General features: G+C 36.3%; 2 protein-coding genes across 3 annotated transcripts in view; one reads left to right on the top strand and one right to left on the bottom strand.

Moving 5' to 3' along the window:
* The first annotated feature begins 610 nt into the window (after positions 1-610).
* On the top strand, positions 611-18,800 carry LOC592577. Its single transcript, XM_792091.5, has 5 exons — positions 611-925; positions 2,766-2,989; positions 5,295-5,353; positions 6,959-7,399; positions 16,067-18,800. Exons 1-5 carry the CDS (start codon positions 793-795, stop codon positions 16,092-16,094), a joined length of 885 nt encoding a protein of 294 aa, XP_797184.1. The 5' UTR covers positions 611-792; the 3' UTR covers positions 16,095-18,800.
* Positions 18,801-19,703: 903 nt separating this feature from the next.
* The window catches only part of LOC583435 (annexin-B12), a 41,639-nt gene continuing 37,901 nt past the window's right edge, over positions 19,704-23,441 (bottom strand). The window contains exon 15 of one of the 2 annotated variants that reach the window (XM_030979724.1): positions 19,704-23,338. In XM_030979724.1, coding sequence (XP_030835584.1) covers positions 23,282-23,338 — 57 coding nt within the window. In that variant the 3' untranslated portion in view covers positions 19,704-23,281. The remainder of the gene's footprint in view (positions 23,339-23,441) is intronic. The other variant, XM_030979725.1, reaches the window with a different exon arrangement.

The raw sequence follows: 23,441 nt of genomic DNA, 5'->3' as shown, positions 1-23,441 counted from the left end.
TTTTTTTAGTTGTTGTTACACCTTGGCTTAAGTACATGCTTTCTATTTCTGTGATCAACCTTTTATTATCATATCTATACATTTATTCTGGTTCTTATTCCTATTATTCTATTATATTACATCTTAATCTCATCCATTCACCGAGTCCAATGTATTGACGTCTTTTACCCCTCATAATTCACTCCCGATCTCCCTTTCTCATTTCCCCGGCCACATAAAGTTTTCATGGGACAGTGGTATTGTTATATTCTTTATCGAAGACCTCACATACAAGTTCATAAATTGCAGTTTTACAATTCGACAAATAACTTGATTGATCACGTCAAAAAAAAAAATCATTGAAAAATAAATCAATTCCATTTAATGATATTCATATATTCGGGACTGATGTTGAAATGATTTTTTACTCATATTGTTTTGCAGCTTGAGTGTCCAAAGATAAAATTGAGCCTGTATATGACAGACTAGACACAGCTGTTCCGCTCTGTGTAGCGTGACGTAACATAGCAACTGACAAGCGCCCGCCCATTCAGCGCAACACGTTGTTTTGCTTGGGTTTTTCTTCAGCTTTTCTCTCGAAAATCAATAACGGGGCCCGCGATAATACACCCGGCAGGACTTGGGCTTGGTAATTGAACCACATGGAAAAAAAAGTCTCTCGCGATGAAACTAGCTCATTTCTTCTAGAAAAGTGTGAAAGTGTTGATAATCTACAGTACTTCATCATTATATAGCGAAAGGGAAAAAAGGAAATTGGTACTAATTTCTGGACAATTTGGACAATATTTCGAAATGGCTGCTGCAACGGATTCCCGGCGAACATCGGCGGTCGCCGAGTCGATGGCCAGCCGTCCCTACACCGATGCAACATGGATGACCCAGAGTGGAACACACCCGATGGGGAAGGGACAGATTTTGTTCACAGGTAAATTTTAAGTTATCAAAATTATTAAAACATTTTAAGGTTTTAACTCTAAGGGGGAGATGCAAAATTAGGATGGCCGATGGATGGCAAACCATTAGATCGTCATTGTGATTTTGTTACTCACTAATTAGATCTAAGTTAGACTCTAGTAGATCTTGACCCTTGTTCATGAAAATATATCTTGAAAAGTTGAATTTGAAACTGATGATTAATTAATAATATCAAGGTCAACAACCTGTCATCACAATCGCAGTTGTTTAAAATTAAATTGACTCATTATTGTCATTAATATTGCTATTTAATGATTAGACTATTTAGCAATCGGAATATAATCTACACAGTTGCAATATTCTATAGATTATAGACTCAACTTGGACTCTGACTGGACCCTAGTTTGAAGTTAAACTTGAGTCCAAATTGTTTAGAGGTAGATTACAATACCAACTAGATTAATTGGTTTAAAGGAGAAGGAATGGTGTTGTGATGAACGGATGAACATTATTGGGGTCGAGTCTTCTTTGATGTAGAATATTTATTCTGTTTTCTTTGATGTAGAATATTCTGTTTTCTTTTTAATTATGTGATGATCTATACCTACACAGATTGGTCCCAAATGGTCATTAATAATTACATGTAGTCTATGTAATTGTAAATCAAACAATTTGTATTCAATTTGTCATAAATCTTTCACAAGACATGCCCGGTGGGGTCACTCAATGTGACTTCCGGACCGCATGACCGCGTTGCCACAAATGCATATAACCCCCTTTTGCGGTCAATTTCAAGGACATTTTGTGAAATTTTACCCCCTTTTTTACGTCAAAACAAGGACAAAATCGTACTTTGGAATACCCCTATTTATAAGATTGTAAGGACACTTTCGCAAATGTACCCCTATTTTACCATATTTCAAGGACAAGACTCGGCTCCGAGAATTTTTCTTCCTGGTTTTCTCTTTTCCCTTTCCGGTTTTCTCTTTTCCTTTTTCCTGACCCCTATTTATCAATTTCGAGGACACCTGTGCACCCCTATTTTCTTTATTTCGAGGAATATTTTGTCCGCGGACATTGCTTGAAATTGACCCCTCTTTCCGCGATTTTGGTAACGGTCATGCGGTCCGGAAGTCACATTGAGTGACCCCACCGGGAAGACATGTTGACAATTGTATAGTCTAGTGGTGAATATTTACAGAATGTAGTATACATGATAGTTGGGGCGGGGGAGGGGGGCATACACACACTTAACAAACATAAAGACTTCTCTTTTGCCTTTGGATTTAGCGGGAAAATTCTATCATTTTGCACTAACCATAATGACTATTTGTCCTTTATAATATTTTCCAACATACACATGTACAACTACATGTACAAGTACAACTACAAGTACAAGTAAGTCTTGGAAGATTTGTGAAACATATACTTTTAACTTCTTTAAATGTTAAATCAACTGTCCGGACACACAACATCGGGGCATACTAGCTGATCAATGCATACTGTAGAATCTATTCTAGGTCTATTCTCAGTGAAATCTGACAACAAAGGTTACAGTTTTGTTTTCTTTGATTGTCTGGAGACACCCCCCCCCCCCCCCAAATCCATCATGTACATTTTTACATGATGAAATAAATGTGTTGATGGCTATAATGTCTATGACTATAATTTCTTCTGGAAATACTTGAATTTATATGTAGGCCTACAGTACTCACTCTACAGATCTAGGAGTATGGTAGATGTTCATGTAGGTCCATGTATTTTTTTTTTAAATGGACCCCTTTCTATTAAAGAAAAAAGGACAGAATTGATACAATATGACACCTTGCCTTTCTCTTCTATCTCATCAGGACCAAGCGGGATAAGAGACTACAAAGTCAACGTTGTCACAGATGACCGGATGGTGGGGATTGGGACGATGTCCCAGGAAGGTACCAGCGACCTTCAGTACATCTGGAGGGGGGCACCTGGCGCACCCCCTCCCCGGAGGAGGTCACAGTGGGTCGGGGAGGTCGGCTGGTTCATCCCTCCTTATCATGATACCAAGAATACCTTATCAGGAAATCAAATACAGGTAAGATTATTGATATCATCTCAAATGCATTTGATTTCATCTGTCATGTACGTGTATACTCCTTTACTCATTAAGTGGGCACTTTTTGTAAAGGGCACATGGTTATTTTACTGGAGCACTTGGGTAAACTAATTTTGCTCTTACAGTATGTTACATGTATGTTTTGAAATCTTGATCTTATAAAGCCTTCTGATCTAGATCTTATTACTCAAATCATGGAGGGGGGGGGGGACATATTTAAAACAAAAATAGTGCCGATCCCTGCCACCCCTCCCCCCCCCCCCTTTCCACACACACACAAAATAAACAATAACAATACAAATTAATAAGGGAATCAATTAAACACAACAGAATGATAACATCCAACAGTTTTATTTATTCATTTATTTGATTTATTGTATATTCATTATGATATCATTTTACAAATTGATTAATTAATTAATTTATTGCTATTCAAATATTGTGGTAAGTCATTATCCACTTGAAGTCAAAAAATGAATACCCAACCTATTTCTTGAAAGTGTATTTAAAACAAAGATATACATTGTAAATGAAATGAAATCGATAATCAACCAAACTTTTAAGTACCAGTAATGGCAGTTTATTGATTGTGGCAAGTGTAAAATAGTATTTTTTTAGCATACAGGCATCCATTTGCTGCATGCTGTGTCATGCAAGTACATTGAATTGATTCCAACTTTCAATTAGGAGCTCTTTTCATCGCCACAGTTCCCTTGGTGATGCTGCCCTTCAAAAGAGTTGATCAAATATTCATCTCATGAAAAATTGAAATTCCATTAACCTTTTGTTGGTCGACTGGTGAATGAGCATGCATGGCCATTTATAATCATCTTTTCATGAGCGCAGATCAACCTGCCTAAAATTGCTTGATGTACAGAAGGTTTATAAATACAGTACATAATGTATATGCCGTATATGCCGTGTTAGCAGACATGTATGGTGGAAATTCATTTAGATATTTTTTAATCAATTTGGATAATCCTCCGTCACAGTTATGTACAAATGATGATAAAAACAATTGAAAAAAAAAACCTTGAGAGTTCACTACTTCACTATGACAGGTTTCAATTTTATTTCTTCAGACTATCCTGTTTCAATTATCTGAAAAAATAAAATTGAAACCTACATGTATTTGTCTTAGCTAAGAATTTAACTCTCAAGGATTTGTATTTCAATTATTTTTATCATTATATTATATACACTATATATTATATATTCTATTGTAGTTCGTTTTTTGTTGGTGGGGGGGGGGGGCTCCTTCAAACTTAAACTAAGTACATGTACATATCTTCATCATCATCATCATTATCTTCATTTACTACAGAGAGACTAGTGATAGGCTTTCATGGCAAAGTAAACCAATAAAGTCTTTCAATCAATCTTTTAATCAATTCCTCTCTTGAAACGAACAACAAGCATTGCATCATAAATCTTTTCTTTAACCTTTTGTGATTGTGCCCGATCTCTTTTCTCTCACGAGATTTATGCCTTATTGTGTTGGACGCCTGCATGGCCACTGCATCTTTGCCCTAAGACGTTGACTTTGAAAATATTGATCTTAGATTTAGCAGAGGACAATTATTTGTGATATCATGATCAGATCATCCAGTTTAAATTAAAGGAACTTGACTTTTAAATTGAAAGAAGTGGTTGTGATCAATATCAGCATTGCACCATTTCTTTTGATTTGTCGGAAAATGACTGATGAGCAGTTTGTTGAACAGTCGGACTTCCAAAATAAAATTGTTTTTCTGAACTGAAGTTTGTCCCAAGAAATTTTCAGAAGAAAGGCTCCATTCAACCAGTGCCTTTTTATTCTTTATGCTATTCATACTATGACCTTACTCAAACAAGGAATGAATGGAAACTGTCTAAGTGATTGATTATTTGAAGCTGAGAAGTGAGATGCAATCTATATTCCACACGGAACAAAGCCTCCACATTCTCTGCTTGACAGGTTTAGGTTTGGCATATTTCTATCAAGTGTATTTACAAATGCCCCCCCCCCCCCAAAAAAAAAAAACAAAACAAAAAAAAAACACCCCAAAACATACAAAGAAACAAACAAAGAAGATGCAAATTTGTATTTTGAGACATTCCTATAATAGTCTTTATGCCTGAATAATTTCCTGTTGTTTTTCAAGCAATATATGTTTAAAATAGATTAATGTTCATATGCACTGAAATTGTGTAATGACCATATTTATATTCATTTTTACTATTGCATTTAGATAACATATTTTTGTAATTTTCATTTTTATTTTTGGTCATTTCTGTTTTACAGCTCAAAGTATTCAGAAAAGCACAAGAAGAGAAATACACTCACAGGTTCCAAGAGCCATGGTAAGTATTATTGTTTTTCTTTTAAACTATGTTTAGTTACTTTAATCATTACATTTTAATTTTCTGTACTGATATTGACAACAATGATGTACAATATTTTATGAAACAGATAATAAACATTGGCTACTTTATGGGCAATACTGGAGAAGTGCAAAACTAATTAAATACAGAGTACACAATTATATCCTGCTAAAATTACTACATGCAGCAAATTAAGGGTAAACTATATAATTCAAGTGAGGCAGAAATGGATTTGCAAAAGTACATGTACATGTATGTTATGATTTTCCTAACAGTCATGATAATAGTTGAATAATGAGTCTTTTAATGGCATTCTGATGCCAAAAACAATATAAGAAATAAAATACAATGCCTGCAGGAACTGATCATTTTGAATATGGTAAAGGAAATTGCGTTATGTACAGTATGGATTTTTTTTAGATAAATGCAAAAAAAAGTGTTCTTATACTAAATGTACAAAGAAAATCTTGCTAGCATATGAACTTTATCAGAATGTCATTGTTATCCTCTTTTGACGAATATACAAATTTTCCTCATCAATTGCTTTTAGCACACTTTACAAGGATTATGAGAGTGAGCCATTTGTTGAGAGATATTTGTTGTTTTATCATTTTATTTCATTTACTGAAAGTTGATTTCTCTATTTTTCTGGTTCTTTTTATTACTGGTGTAATGGAATGGCTATTGTACTTGTACAAATTTTCTTCCTCGTTCATGTACATGTTTTTGCATTGGAGTGAGCATTACAACCTATTTTATACTCTGAAGTAGCAGACCTAGCTCTGATATCTGTTCAGAGCCAAAAAGTGTTCTATTCAAAGTGATGCTAGTTAACACCCTTCTGGCTTTCGGCAAATGCTATGTATAATGGATGATTTGATACAATTTTTTAAATTTTAATTTGACTGGTGTTGGTTATAGAGGGATATTTATTCTGGTTCTTATTTAATCCCATTAATAAATGGAGTGAATAAGTGATGATATAGTACTCTTGCTTGTTCATGCCCATGCACTGTAATATCATAAAATACTGGAGTGATATACATATTGTATGTCTTTTGCTGTGTACTGAATTGAAGTTATTTGGGGTTAAAATGGTTTTCTATAAGATGCTTTTGCTTTTGTCAGCTATACAGTATATGGTCTTAATATTTTGTTACTTTTCATTTCACATTGTATAATTTGGCTTATATAATTATAATTCATATAATTTTCCTGTCTCTCTTTTTTCCTTTAGGTACTTTCTAGGCCTAGTACTTTCCCTCTCTTTTTTAGGGGTGGGAGGTGGGGTCAGGAATGTCATTTTCTCAAATACACCCTTTTGTTATTCTATAGTGGAAATAAAGCAAACGGCTTAAAAGAGCCTCCTAGTCTAGTTTTTAAACAATAATATTTGAGATATTATACATGTAGGTTTAGCTTCTTTTATAGTGCTTGTATCTGCCATGCATGTCTGAATTTGCTCCTGTATATTACATTTATTACTTTTCGTAGAAAAATTCTTTGCGGTGTAATGATTTTAAAAATAATGACTGATCTTTTGAAAATAATGACTGATCTTTTGAAATCTCCTTCATTTTATAGGTATCTTGCCCCAAATGACCCCGACTACAAGCAGAACTTCCCTTTCACACAAGGATCAAAGCGGAACTGGCGAGCCCCGGGCCAACAGCGAAGCGCGGAACAACTCCCTCCCCGCCCTCACACCAGTTTCCACTCTAACGACAGCAGGCTCCCCAACGTCAACAACAATGCACCACCAAGCTCGCGACCCTTCACAGTACAACCCCCCTCATCGGAAAGCATCAGTCGTCCTGCCAGCGGTCAATCAGCCCACAGCTACTCAGCCCACAGCTACACCCCGCCCGGGAGCCGACCAGGGAGCGGGGGAGGTCACGAGTCAGCATACAGCAGCCGATCGAGAGGGTCCCAGTCAACGCTAAGAAGCAGGGGGAGTTCACAAACGTCACATCCATCAAGACGAAGAATTACCCCTGCTGCCACCAGTGTCAGTTCGGTGTACAGGTGATTATCCTTCTTGTACATTTCAAATAATTTTTTTTATTTATTTATTTTTTTTGCTAAAGTGGAATTTGATCACTTTCCAATAGTGATTTCATTCCACTAAGGTAAAAAGCCAAATTAATGACACAAAAATGCAGATTTTAATTTACATTATTAGATATAAACTTAAAGCAACTAGTTCATTAATTGTATGGAAGGCCAGGCTGACAGTCAATCTGCAGCCATTTCAGATTATATAATTCACTGTATCCTGCCATTTCTAGTAGTAGTCCATGGGCCAAGACCAGAAATTTGGGTTATTGGTACCACTCAAGGTGGCAAGATCTACTTATGCATTTTGAAATGCCCTATATCTATACATAATATTTTGATATGATAGCATTTCCGAATGTACAGCTTAGTCATATAATCAGCAGTTTCCATGGCAACACTAGACTAAAACCGGTATTATTCAAAGAAACAGTTAAAGTCATTTAAAAGTTATAAAAACACTTTTGAATGCGTAAAAATGTACAGGTTAGAATACCTCACCATAAAGGAGAGCAATGAAATGCAATTTACATCACCATTTATAACGGTTGCCATGGTAACGACCCCAGAATGGCCTAAAATCAAGGATTTTTGAGTAATTTCAGTAATATATTACACAATATACTCATTCAAGACAAGTTAAAGTCCCCTTTCCAAAATATTGACACAACTATATGACTAATACATCATATAAGCCAAGAATATGCTATATAGTACATTCCCATTGTTACCATGGCAACATGAATTAGAGTTAACAAGATGCCCTGTATGGTACTATATGCCATATTTTGGCTATATTTTAGCATTGGAGAGCTGTTGAAAGTTTATTTTGGTGTCTATACCCAGGTTATCAGGCCCACAGAATAAAAGTTTAGAATACCTCACCATAAAGAAAAGTAATGAAATGCAATTTACATTACCATTTATAACGGTTGCCATAGTAACGACCCCAGAATGGCCTAAAATCAAGGATTTTTGCGTATTTTCAGTAACATATTAAACAATATGCCCTTTCAAGACAAGCTAAAGTCCCCTTTCCAAAATAATGACACAACTATATGACTAATACATCATATAAGCCAAGAATATGCTATTTAGTACCTTCCCATTGTTACCATGGCAACATGAATTAGAGTTAACAAGATGCCCTGTATGGTACTATATGCCATATTTTGGCGGTATCTTGGGATTGGAGGGCTGTTGAAAGTTAATTTTGGTGTCTATACCCAGGTTTTAAGGCCCACAGAATACGAGTTTAGAATACCTCACCGGGAAGAAAAGTAATGAAATGCAAATTATATTACCATTTATAACGGTTGCCATAGCAACGACCCCAGAATTGCCTAAAATCAAGGATATTGGCGTATTTTCAGTAACATATTAGACAATTTGCTCATTCAAGACAACTTAAAGTCCCCTTTCCAAATTATTGAAAAACTATATGACTAATCTATCACATAAGCCAAGAATATGTTATATAGAACATTCCCATTATTACCATGGCAACATGAATTAGAGTTTAGAGTGTACAAGATGCCCTGTATGGTACTATATGCCATATTTTGGCTATATCTTAGGATTGGAGAGGTGTTGAAAGTTCATTTTGGTGTCTATACCCACAGGGGCCTGGGAACAATTTTTTCACCGGGGCCGCTGAGAAATTATTTTCACAACGACTCAGCCAGCCGCTGAATAAGTGGGGGAGGGGGGGGGGGGGGGGGGGGGGGGGGGGGGGGGTATAAGAGGACATTTTTTTTTTTTTTTGTGTCCCAAAATTAGAAAATTTGGTCCATCGGTATTAGAAAGGGGTGGGGGGGGGTAAGGTCTGTCATTTTGGGTCACCAATTAGCAATTTTTTATTTTTTTTATTTTTATTATTAAAAAAGAAAAAAAATCTCTTCGGGTGATACATTTTATAGGATTTTGTGAAAGAAACGTTATAATTTTTGAATAACATTGAATATATCATACCACAAAAATTTGCAGGGGGTGCTAGGCCCCACCTGGAAAAATTCCGGGGGTGCTGCAGCACCCCCAGCACCCCCGCTTCCCAGGGCCATGTATACCCGGGTTTTCAGGCACAGGGAACACAGCTAAAGCTTTATTTTGGAAATTAACATAGGACATCATACATTTGCAAAAAATCAGAACAAAATGACCATAAAAGTATTCTGCCACTGCATATTACAAGCTGTTTCTTAGGGTTTAGAAAGATATAACATTGTCATGACTACATTAGATGCTAGAAAACTTCATTTGATTGTATGCAATGCTGGAACCAGCACAGATTCATCACAATGATGACCATTTGCTTGCTATTGTATCAAAACTATCCCGAAGAATACTACGAGCAAAATGAGAATAAATGAGTCAAAGGTAAATATGAATGCCAGAAAATTTGTGTCTGTTTATCAAAACGCCTTCTTTGGGCAGAAATATTACAGGCGGTTTGCGAAGTCTCAGAAACTGTTTTGTCACACCCTCTCTTTCCTATTTTTTGTTTACTCTCTATGAAAGAAAGGTGTGATTGAATTTAAGTAGTCCATTTGGACACAAATTAATTCACATTTTCAACGCCAGAAAAAAAAACATGTATATGCCTTTGAAACTTTACATTGATTGTTCAAAATGATGTAACTGATAAAATATATCTAGTACATCTTCGAGTTTAACCTTCAAGTGTCCTTTCCATGTGATCTGGAATTTTAAGCCTACCTTAAGTTGTCACCATGACTTTGATAAAGGCAGCTTATTTGTCAATTAGATACTGGTGACTTGTGGTAAATAGATCACACACAATCACCAGTTACCGACTCTTCTTTTGTCTGCAACAACTCTCTTTGTTTTCATCCTGAGTTGACAAGAGAGAAGAAAGCAACATCAACTACATGTATTTTCATCCTCACTTCGACAAACTTTCCTAAAGTTACTCCTGCAGTCAACACGTTAATAAGGGAACGCCGTCATCTTACTATTCAAAATTTGTTTCCTACATTTCTCTTGGAACAAAATATATTCATCTCACTTTAATTTATCATGAGTCTGTGTCTGAATCGTCTACCTTGACTTTTGCCACTTCTTTATCTTCATCATCTTCCTGCTGGTTTGTGAAGGTCTTTAATTTGCACATGTTAGTGCATTTCATGTGCATGTCGCAGCCAGTAAAGGCAGGCGTTAGAGCTTGGCAGACATCTTCACCCAAAAAGCTTGCAAGTTTGCTAACATAAATGTACCCGCACGGTAAGGGCCTGTTATGGAGCTCTCACACTCTGCCTTGTAGGCCTACCGTCCACCTGCCGGGCTATTAAAAAACAACAGAGTCCAGAACGTTGGGTTTTGAGCGAACTTGTCCCCGGCCGCAATAAAAAAAAATTCATAAAATTAATCTTTTCACCGTTTCGTTGCCATCTTCTGACCGTTCTCACCGGGCGCATACCGGGTGTTGAACGTGCTTCTACCGTCTTCACCGCCCAGATTGACTTTTGTTGAAAATTTTGGCCGTTTCCATACCGGGCCCATACCGGGTCTCGAACGTGTGCACCGGGTTTGTAGCAGCCACCTACCAGTCACTTAGCGTCCCCTCACCGCTCGGAGCGTCCTGTGAGCGAGTCCCCGGACTGCTGACGTCATGACACGACTGCCATAAATACCCCGATTTTTTTGCCCGTTCATCACCGTTCTGTAACGGGTTATGAGCGTGTTGTGAACGTGTTCATACAGTGTGACCGTTTTCATAACGTATTCATACCGTCCTCATACCGTTCAACACCGTCCTTGCGGCCGGTGCCACCCGGCCATAGTTTTGAACATGCCCAAAACTTTCGCCGGGTCCCACCCGGTGTAAATAAGCGCCAACGCCCTATTAACGTGTTGCCCGCTTTGATAACGAACCACCGTCTGCCCTCGCCGTTCTCCACCGTCCGCAGACATTTTCGCGCACGGTGGCACACGGTAGGCCTACACGGCAGAGTGTGAGAGTCACTTAAGGGGCCAAAGAGACCAGCCAAGACCCGGCAAAAGTTGTGGGCATGCCCAAAACTTGCGCCGTGTGGGCACAAGCGGAGGCACACAGTGAGAACCCGGTATGAGGACTATAAGAGGACGGTATAAGGACGGTGATGGGCTGGTACGAGGCCGTTCGTGGGGCAGTGAGAACGGTGACGTGACGATCGTTACGGGTTTTCTACGGGCTCTCACCGTTCGCTCATCGTTGACCCACCGCCTCATACCGGGCCCCTACCGATCATTAAGGGTCAACCGCTCTCTTAACGACCTAATAACGTCATCTTACCATTCCAGCGTCCTCGTAACGTCTCTATACCGGCCTAGCTGTTGCCATGTTTTACATTGTGCCCGTTCAGAAACCGTGCCAGACACAGTGACTCCATATTTTACTGTATAAAAAATGCTACCTCTGTTGTTTCCTGCAGATCGAGCTTCCTATAGCTTGACCCCTCCCCCCTGCTTTCCCTCCATGTAGAGGCGCCGCTCCAGTGGGGGGGGGGGGGGGCTGGTGTGCACAGCCCCCTCCCCAGTTTCGAAGTACCCCAGAAGTGCCCCTTTGTACATAGGAAAATTGCCCCTTTTACTTTGACAAGTGCACCTATTACTTTATTAAAGTGCCCCTTTGTAGGTGCCCTTTTTGTTGCCCCCCCCCCTCCTCTAATTTGTTAGTCGCTCTGCCGCCCCTGCTTCCATGTCGGCATTATGAAAAATTATGAAGATTTATGATTAATTGTTGAGAAGAACAATGAGGACGTACATCCGTGAACTCGAGAACTGAAGTGTGACCGGTAACTAGGGTGAGTGTCCAGCTTTCATATACCGTGTGTGACGTCTTCAAGGCCAAGCGAATGTTCAGCGAATGGCTCTTTTATGGTTGCGTTCGGGTGGTAAGCAGCAGGTACCCACCCAGTGGGGCTCTGGTGAGACCCGGCGAGGGAAAGGCCAACACGGTGACACTAGCTGGCATGATCGAGCACGCTGTAAGTGGTAAGGGACCAGTATGCCGACGGAATGGAAACGATGAGGGCACAGTGGGAAAATGTAACACCATGGGACAGCACGATAATACAGACACAGATTACCAGCACATCTGTGTCTTCGGCTGTGGTTACTATGAAGCCGTATCCATCCTCCGCAGCATGCCATGCATGAAGAAGCATTCGTGTGTCAGCTTCCTCTTGTGTTGTCTTCAGAGTTATGATTTCTTCATAGTGCTTCTCCACTTGCCACATAAAGTGACTTATTATGAAGCTTCTCCCTCTCTGCAGGCTGCTTCCACTGATCGACCAAAAATTAATCTAGGCTTATTTTTGTTTTCAGGGTTTCTTCGGAATTTTTTCCACTGCAAAATGTTGTGACAAGGTGCAATGTTCTTCCACTGTGTTTCAGCGGTGGAACCTCTGTTGTATTTCTCAGCATTCTTGATGGACTCATCCATGTAGACATCAAACACGACATCAGTCCTGGCACTATCAGTGCCTTCGTGCAAAGCTAGCGTCAGTGCAGCATCTGCTATGTGCAAATGACTTGTCACCTCCTTTGAGTCTATGGACAAGGCTCATTCTATCAATGATACAAGCTGAACGCTTCGGAGTGAGATCTGCTGGTGACACAATTTTCTCCAGCCCTGTTTGTCTTGCGCAGTGACCACGGTATTGGTCCGAGTGGGCGTGCTAAACCTCTCTAATAGATAGCGCTCTGCTGTGAGCAATGATGATCATGCATGCGCCCAAAGAGGTTTGGGTCTGCCTTCACGATTACCTGATTCCCTTTAGCTTTGTAACCAGCCTGCTTTTTATTGATGTTGAGGAAGGTCATCAGGCTCTCTTTTTTCATCTTGTCATGAAAGTTTACCATGGGTTGCTCTTTTTCCAAACGATCTTCTCGGTATGCTTCTTTTCCAACTTTGTGATTTTTCAGCAGGTCTTTGGCAATATCTTGTGGGGCCAGGATACAGTAGACAAGTTGACCAACTCTGTTTCATCATGGCTCAGCTGTTCTTGATTAGTTCCACAAATGAACGAACATCGGTCTCATCTTTTCTTATCCGGCTTAGTTGCAGGTCCGGATGATTGAAGTGCTGTAAACTGTTTTTGCTGACCATGTCTCTCAACTCCCTCAAAATAATATGAGCTTCTGACCTTCTGTACTCAGATTTCAGGTAGTACCTACTGTCAGCTCCTGGTTTTAGGCTGAACCTTTTGTCCCCCCACCCCAGTGGTCTGTGTGTCCTTGTTGATGGTTTCTTCACTTTTCTGGTCGACTGGGATTCTGCCAAAGAGGTCCTACCAAGTTGTACAGAAAATCTCTGGCCCTGCATGAATTGTTCATGCACATCTGGGTGATCAATTGGCCAGCCGGGACATTTGTACATAATAACTATTGTAGAGAAGAAAGCGTGCTTAGTTCAGTTTGTCGTCGGCTAAGCACCAGGGAATCATTGCACGAATGAAAGCGAGGTGCAGCACCCATGCAGACACCCTCTCTAGATGCCCGAACCAGACCTAGCATAACCTTGACGATGTCCACATACATCCAGAAGGCCGAGAGGGTCCCATTCTCCTGTATCAGGTAATCAAGGTAGACATCAAACAGCTTGAAGATGGGCTCAAAGGACTGGTTCTCAATCATCTCACAGCCAGCAGCTTGAGAAACATCTTCACATAGGCTGTTAAGGACTCTAAGGCTTTCTTCCAGGTGAACCTGGTCATCAGTGTGGTTAGTTTCTAGACAGGGTAGGAAGCCTTTCCACGCCTGTCGCATAAATTATGCCTCGTACAACAACTTTACTGCACGGTTGTACTTGCAGCATTCAATCACTCCAGCTACAGAGCCAATATCAGTGACACCTGACTCTACACATAGGTCCCTCAGTCCAGCATCTTGAAACATCTTCTCAATGGGTGACCACAGTGTACATATGCCAAGAGATATACATCCCAGGGTCTTCACAGTTTTTATACAATAACAAACAAATGGTCATTAATGTGATGAATCTGTGCTGGTTCCAACATTGCACAATCAAATGAAGTTTTCTAGCATCTAATGTAGTCACGACAATGTTATATCTTTCTAAACCCTAAGAAACAGCTTGTAATATGCAGTGGCAGAATACTTTTATGGTCATTTTGCTCTGATTTTATGCAAATGTATGAAAAATAGCAGTGATGTCCTATGTTAATGTCCAAAATAATGCTTTAGCTGTGTTCCCTGTGCCTGAAAACCTGGGTATAGACACCAAAATGAACTTTCAACACCTCTCCAATCCTAAGAGATAGCCAAAATATGGCATATAGTACCGTACAGGGCATCTTGTACACTCTAAACTCTAATTCATGTTGCCATGGTAATAATGGGAATGTAATATATAACATATTCTTGGCTTATGTGATAGATTAGTCATATAGTTTTTCAATAATTTGGAAAGGGGACTTTAAGTTGTCTTGAATGAGCAAATTGTCTAATATGTTACTGAAAATACGCCAATATCCTTGATTTTAGGCAATTCTGGGGTCATTGCTATGGCAACCGTTATAAATGGTAATATAATTTGCATTTCATTACTTTTCTTCATGGTGAGGTATTCTAAACTCGTATTCTGTGGGCCTTAAAACCTGGGTATAGACACCAAAATGAACTTTCAACAGCCCTCCAATCCCAAGATATCGCCAAAATATGGCATATAGTACCATACAGGGCATCTTGTTAACTCTAATTCATGTTGCCATGGTAACAATGGGAAGGTACTAAATAGCATATTCTTGGCTTATATGATGTATTAGTCATATAGTTGTGTCATTATTTTGGAAAGGGGACTTTAACTTGTCTTGAATGAGTATATTGTGTAATATATTACTGAAATTACTCCAAAATCCTTGATTTTAGGCCATTCTGGGGTCGTTACCATGGCAACCGTTATAAATGGTGATGTAATTTGCATTTCATTGCTTTCCTTTATGGTGAGGTATTCTGAACTGTACATTTTTACGCATTCAAAAGTGTTTTTATAATTTTTAAATGACTTTAACTGTTTCTTTGAATAATACCGGTTTTAGTCTAGTGTTGCCATGGAAACTGCTGATTATATGACTAAGCTGTACATTCGGAAATGCTATCATAACTTTTTACACGTATATATGCCCAACAAACAAAAAAAAAGTACAAAGGTTTTGCCACCTCTGATGGTACCAATATCTGGTCTGGCCCATGGACTATAGCTACCAAATACAAATACGATAAGCTTTTGAATATTTGGGTCATTGTGTAAAAACTATTTCTACCGTGTATTTGAAATCCAAACTTTTTGTTTGCAATAAATGATTAAACATAAGGACAAAAAAAATCCTTATGTTATTTATGACCTGCCAGCTCAAAGCAAGGGGATCAAATTATTCTTAAATATTCTGGGGGGGGGGGGGGGAGGGGGTTCTCATACAATCACCCATGCCTAACAGTGAAGTTTACTTTATTTGTATATAAGTTTCAACTTAATGTAAATGTAGGTTTACTTGATTTGCACATTAGTTTACTTGATTTACAAGTAAGTGTACTTATATTCATTACAAGTTTAGTTGACTAAACCAGATGACTGATTAAATAATTCCTTCAATGTCTTTTATCTTTCTCTTACAGAGCACCAACATCTGATCCCGACTACTAGAAGGCACCCTATCTCATACCTTATCCTCTCTACTTGTGGCAATATCAACATATAAGCGACTAATACTTTTACATAGTGGTAGATAAAAGACTCTTATCAGAAGCCTGCAGTCTTCCCAGTAGTTTCAGTTTGATGTCTAGAGCTGATTTTTTTTTTTTGCCCTTCCATTGTACGCAACCTATCCATTAATTCCTATGCAATTTCTTTGTCTTTCACTGTAGATCTATGCAGAATAATATTTTCTAGATATAGCGATATTTACTACATTTTTATTGACATACACTGTAATAGACTGGTTTATTATAACATATTCTAATTTATGGATATTTCCTCCCTGGGGACCTAATGACGAGCTATTCCATAAACATTTTATTAATGAATGAACTACCATACTATGAATACTTGCATACACTACGTGTTGCTATGTCAGGCATTGTCAGGCTATGTTATGTAATCAAGAACAGCCTTTTTTTTTAAAGTGTGCATAAAACTTGAATATTACTTTACATGCATCTTTAAAAAGCAATTTATATGAGGAGAAATATAGTTGGCTAATCATGTTACAAATTTTTATTTTCTTATAATGAATGGCTTTCTTGAGAAGAAGAGTCAAAGGAAACAATGAACTTTTGAAGATACAGTATACAGCAGTCAAACTTGTCTCATAGTGACCACATATCTATAAAGGTCACCTGTTTATAGTGGCCATCATCAAAAAACAAATGTGTAATGTAGAACCTGTTTAGAAAGGCCACTTTCAATATCTCCCTTGAATGGCCTTTATAAACAGGTTTGACTGTACTTGTACTTCAAAATATTGATATACTGATAGTCTGCAATCTTTGTATATTTGAAGGTGTAAATTATGAGAACAAAAATTCTATAGATTTTCAACCTGACTTTCGCAGTTTTTGTTTGAATCGTGCAATTTTATTATTTGATGTGTGCATGGACCAACAGTATTCCTGAAGCTAAAAAAAATCATTTAATTTTTGAAATGGCTGAATTTTTGTGGGCAATTAGGCGTTTGTGCGTGAGATTTTTGTGCAGTGCAATTGCAGAATGATTTTAAGCAATTATATATTTCGATCATTGGAAAGAGTTTGTGAGATGATTTCATACATTGTAGATTTCGCATGATGAATGTGCAGTGTCATTTTCCGTCCAGATACTGTGCATCATTATTTATGTGATCGAACAACTATTGAAGGTAATTGTTTGAATGATGATTTAGAAGAAAAGGTCTGTTTTAGGTCATTAATAGGTAAATTATTATGAATTGTTATGATTTTTTTTCTTTTTTGGCATTTAAAACACCAAAATTAATTTACTTGGATTTTCTCTCCTTTATATGCTGTAGATGTACATCTATGTGCAAGTTAGCATACATTTCATGTATATGATAATTTATATAGTTTTCAATTACTATATTATTGTCTATAGTAGATTATAATATTTAACCTTATAGTTAAACATTATGTACAATTTTAAGAACAAATATGCAAATATTAACATTTCAATTTTTCTCTCTTTCTTTCTTGGGATAAATATGTATTTGCAACTCTGTGCATTTGATTTACATGTGTGTAATTGTATAAATAATGTATGAAAATATGATGGCCATCACAAAAGGTTGTGATCAATTTATCCTCTTTTCCAACTCAAACTTTTGAGGATGATGTTTTAGATTAATTCTTTGTTTTTTTATTTCCCCTTTAGGTAAGCCTTGTTCACATATGTCTTGGGAACCTACCTATAAAAAAAAAGACAACTGCATTTTAAAAAAAACTAAAGGAAAGAAAAAAGGCTTTTGCCTCGAGCAATAAAGACTTTTATTTTTGTAGCTTGTGTTGCAAATATCATAATTTGTTCAATCTTGTTACTCTTGAAATGGTTTGCTGCTGCATTTCTTGTTTGTTCCTCATTTAGTTGGGCTTTTTATTTGGATTGTTGTTTATATTTAAGTGGTTTACCTTTTCATATGTAAACAAAGCTTTAAAATTTTAATTTATTTTAGAGGATAGAATCAGCTAAACCTAATAATGGGTGGGATGGATCAATTTTTAGGATTTTTTTAATAAGGCAAAGTTTATAAGCAGTCTGAAAATTGATTTTCCTTTTACGTTAATCATACAAATTTTAAACATTTAAAAAACATTGTTTTAAGTACTGTGGCTCTACAATTGTGATATAGTATACCGGTTAGCATAATACAAGATATCAAAAGAGCTAAAAATCATCCTTGAAACTAAAGATGAAACCAGGATATATTTTTATTCATTTATTTATTTTTTACTTGTATTGCAGTATAAGATTTTGAATGCTTTATATCAAAAAACTTGTCAGTACGGTATGTTATTTTTTCAATGCTGATATAGTAGATATTTGAGATACATGTACATGTCTATTTTAAAAAAAGTTATAAATCAGAAGAATTTGTTTGTTCATGGAAGAACTGAATAGAATATTGCATATTACAAATTATTTCAATTTTTACGTCAAGGAGTCTATTGTACTGGGAATTCTTTCGGTAAACATTAATTTCTGAATCCGTTTACAATTTTTGTAAATGCAATTGTGTACTATTTTGATTCTTTGCAATACCTGCTATTGTGCTGCTGTCTCTTAATTATCTATGTATCGATCAATCAAATATATATGAATGAATGTGAATGAAATAATATCTAACAATGATAATCATAGAAATTGATTTTTGTGTAGTTTGTAATGATCTTTTGTAAATCTTTTAAAGATGCATCTCTTCATTGATGCATCTCTTCATTTAGTAAAGAACTATGGAGAAATATGAGGGAGAGAGAGAAAGAGAGATCTCTTTAAAGATGCAGCTCTTCAATTAGTACAGAACTATGGAGAGGGGGAGAGACAGACATAGAGAGGGGTAGGAAGAGAGAGAGAGAGGGAGAGAGAGAAAGAGAGATCTTTTTAAAGATGCAGCTCTTCGATTAGTAAAGAACTATGGAGATGGGGAGAGATAGACATAGAGAGGGGTAGGAAGAGAGAGAGAGAGGGAGAGAGAGAAAGAGAGATCTTTTTAAAGATGCAGCTCTTCAATTAGTAAAGAACTATGGAGAGGGGGATAGACAGACAGAGAGGGGTAGGAAGAGAGAGAGAGAGGGAGAGAGAGAAAGAGATCTTTTTAAAGATGCAGCTCTTCAATTAGTACAGAACTATGGAGAGGGGGAGAGACAGACATAGAGAGGGGTAGGAAGAGAGAGAGAGAGGGAGAGAGAGAAAGAGAGATCTTTTTAAAGATGCAGCTCTTCAATTAGTAAAGAACTATGGAGAGGGGGAGAGATAGACATAGAGAAGGGGGAAAGAGAGAGAGTGAGAGATAGCAAGGAGGAGAAAGGGAGAGAGAGCGAGAGATAGAAAGGTGGGATGGGGAGGGGCATGAGGTTAGAATAGAGGGAAGGAGGACAAGTGATGAGAGGTGAACCATCTTTTGCAAAAATTCTGCATGATCTGAAACATGTACTTGACTGGACTCACAAGCATTGACTACCAAATGTACATATGGCATAACAATTACAAACAAATACTGGCATAACATCTCGTATGATTCAAAGAAAAAAGAAACAAACAAGTCTATATATTTCTCAATTAGCATATTATGAAAAACATGCTTTTCACTTTATTATTCAACGATGTAGATTTTAATGAGGATTTCATTACTCAAGGCGAAAGATGGAAGATCAAAAAATTATACCACCTTACTAATTAAAGGGAGAGTCATTAATACAATTCATTTCTGAAAGATTACAAAACATAAGAAACAAACAAAAATTGTCTCTCACAATCACAATCACAAAAATATGTGGATTGGGTTGGAGATTTGGACATTCAGTGCCTTCATTCAAATAATTAGTTTTCTTCTCAATTCTTCATTTTTTCAATTCTGAAAACTATTGAGGTAATTTTTTGGGTTGAATGTCATTGTAATTGTTTAGAAAACAATAAATTTCCTTGCTGAAATTAGAAAATGTTATTTGCTACGATCATTCACTTAAGGATTGGAGTACCATCCACAGTAAAGAAATACCATAACTATGTGTCATTGCATCCCTGAATTGTAATGTTTGCACTGATAATTGCAAGTATGAGACTAAATTCAATTCTAAGAGTATTAACGACTATTATATTTTTACAGAACAAACAATGTATTTCGTATTGTAAAAAAAAGAAAAGTACCTGAACACGAATAAAGAAATATGTCGATAATGAAGCACTTTGCAGTATTTAAGTATGAAGAGACAAAAACAAATATTATTTACAAAATAAAAGAGATTAAACTGTTCTACCTATAAGGGACAGGGATCATTAGAGTTTAAAACTGAATAAATAAATGAGGTCGAAATAAGAGAAATTTGTTACGCTTTAAGGCTCAAAATAAGGTTCTTATCAGCTATAAAGATTGCAACTTGAATAATGACACTATTTTTTTTATACAGCTCAGACACTCAAGAATGCACTATAACTACACAGCCCCTACCCATCAAACAAAAATACAAGCATATTTAAATATATCAAATTACCATCACCCATAGTTTATAAACAAAACAACAACAGCAAGTCAAATAATAAATATGTGTGTTTAAGATGTAGTGTTAATTCGACAAAATTAAGGTGATGTACACGACTAATTACACAATTGATGATACATAAGTTGCTGTAAATTGATATGCATGAACAAATATACTAAAAAGTACTATTGTAGTTTGATCCATTACATACTATATGCATATTACTAGAAAGTATGGCAGGGCAGTATTTTGCGATTAAATACAAGCTATAATACTAGGCAAATGACTAAAATAAAAAAAAATACATATGTGTATCTTAACATGGGAAAGAATATACATACAAATTATCTAAATGATTCTATTTTTGTTTGATTTCAATTATACAACATTTTTTTTTTTTTTCAGGATAAATGGAACAACCAGTTATACAATATTTGTCACCTTCCAACTAAGGCAATAAAGACCCCTCCATTTTCCTTCATTACCAACACCACAGATCGACCCGACGGAGAGGTGATGATAGTATTTATAACATTTGACCATATTTATGAAATAGTTGTGTAATTAGAGAGATTTTTCATACTCGGGCCATACAGCCCGATACAAATTTAGAAGCACAAAAAAAGTAGAATTGTTACTTTTAAACTTATCTTAACACAGTAAAAACATGTTCCTGAATTCTGAATGACCAAGCTTTCAAAATATATTATAAATATGAATTGTGAAAATATATTGTAACTATAAATTGTAAAAAGAGTTGTCTGTTACAAATAGAAAGTGTAGGCAGTCAGTATGAATCAGTTTAGGCACATACATGTAAAAAGTACATCGGTTATGAAATTAATGCCAGAAGTTGATGTCTCTTTGAATACCAAATACAAATGAAGCACACTATATTGATCAAACACCTAGCTTTATAGCCCATTTTGCAAAACTTTTATGTCATTATGACAAAGATGAAAACCCTCACATAATCTCATGATTTAGACTCAATCTGTGATGGAAAAATCACTTGCTGCAGTTTTGTTCATATTTTGAATTCTCTCTAAAAGTCGTATAGCTTAAGTCCAGGTTTTATAAAGTACATATGTAATAGCTGAAAGCACAAAAATACTTGTGAATATCAGAAAGAAAAAAAAAATTGAATCCTAAGCTTACTCTAGCCTTAGATTTTAATGATGAAGTTAAGGCAAGAGAGATTTGATTTCACAAACCTAAAACATTTCTTTACATAAGTTCAGTTTAAATCAAATTTCCTTTTCCCCAGAATATTTGAACTGGCCATTACTTAAACATGATTCCATAATGCTGCTGTATGATAAAAATACAAGATTACAAAAATTGAACCAAATTTATTCCTCAATAATTTCATCCTTGAATATCTCCCGACTCATCTACAGTCCTCATGGCGTATTTAAAAAAAACTAAAACTAGATACTAAAAATTCCCTACTGAACTAACATGCTCAGTCTTTGCACAAAAATGACAGAGAGACTTGCCTATAAGCTACCGCATCAAACACCAAGCATTTTTTTTAAATTGAGAAAAACAGTTTTCATACATATTTGTTGCTCTTTTTTCTGACCATTCTACCACATATATACACACAGATTCATGCTAGACTAATCTAATAGTATTATAGATACAAGAATTTTTCTAATGAAACATATTGATATGCTATAAATATATGCAAAACATGCATTTTTAATTATTTCCAGTAATCTCTCCATTAATCCACAATCAAGTTGATATTTTTATAAACATTATAGCTTGAGATAAATTGAAAGTACATCATTTTAAAGGCCCTCTTTTCACCCAAAATAGGTAAAACGCATGATTTTTTTGTCTTCCTATAAATGGGGTTTCTCACATATACAATACCCCCAAGAGTCCGGAAAATTGCAAATTCAAGCATCATGATTGCTCCAACGACCTGTTCTCATATGCCATGATTTTTTTTAGATATTAATAATTGCATTTTAGATATAAGCACAACTCACTGCATGGAAAATAATGTTTCATTTCATCTTCACCACCAACAGTTTTTTTCTTCAAATGCTGGTATGTAAAAGGTGTTAAATAACCATTTTTTTTCGGGGGGGGGGGGGGGGGGGGGGGGGGGTGAAATTATTTTACATTAATCTGCTATATGCAATATGCAATATATTTCCATAACTTCATAATTGTATAGCATGTTAATTCATAACTTTGATTTTGAAAATTAATTTCATGTAAAATGAGACTGATCTGACCATGAATGTCTATTATCCTCCAATTATCTCTGTCATTATATGTCATATGCCACATTCATCACTTCATAAACCCGATAAAATTTCTATTATATCCCAACACACATCCAACATTTCTTTAACATCCCAAATACTCACAGTATATCTAAGATATAACCAGGACATTCCTACTACAAAAATATACACCAAACAGATAAAACTTTTTTTTAAACAAAAACTTACACAAGCATTTCAAAAAATGTAGAAAATATAGTGAAGATGAATTAAAAGATGTATTTGTACACATCTCTCTTTTTCCTAAGTTTTCCATGGTGTTGATATGTAGAAATAGAAAATGGTAATAGTATAAAATACTAAAATGTATTTAATATATATTCTGTATATTACTGATAATAGTCTATTCTCCTCCAATCAGAGCAAGTAGAATCTTTTTGTAGTCACCGGATGTATCACCCTAAAGGTAGCAACAAAAAGAGAAGAAAAAAGTAGAATACCATTAGCATTATTCAATATCATGATATTTATATCATATATATATATATATATATATATATATA

This window comes from Strongylocentrotus purpuratus, unplaced genomic scaffold, assembly GCF_000002235.5.
Source record: "Strongylocentrotus purpuratus isolate Spur 01 unplaced genomic scaffold, Spur_5.0 spur5_scaffold_10, whole genome shotgun sequence".
Taxonomy (NCBI): Eukaryota; Metazoa; Echinodermata; class Echinoidea; order Camarodonta; family Strongylocentrotidae; genus Strongylocentrotus; species Strongylocentrotus purpuratus.
This window is presented reverse-complemented; position numbering and strand designations above follow the sequence as displayed.

Coding starts and splice junctions, on each gene's coding strand:
- LOC592577 (XM_792091.5), top strand. CDS start 793: ATGGCTGCTGCAACGGATTCCCGGCGAACATCGGCGGTCGCCGAGTCG. Junction 926..2,765: donor GGGACAGATTTTGTTCACAG/GTAAATTTTAAG, acceptor CTATCTCATCAG/GACCAAGCGGGATAAGAGAC. Junction 2,990..5,294: donor TATCAGGAAATCAAATACAG/GTAAGATTATTG, acceptor TCTGTTTTACAG/CTCAAAGTATTCAGAAAAGC.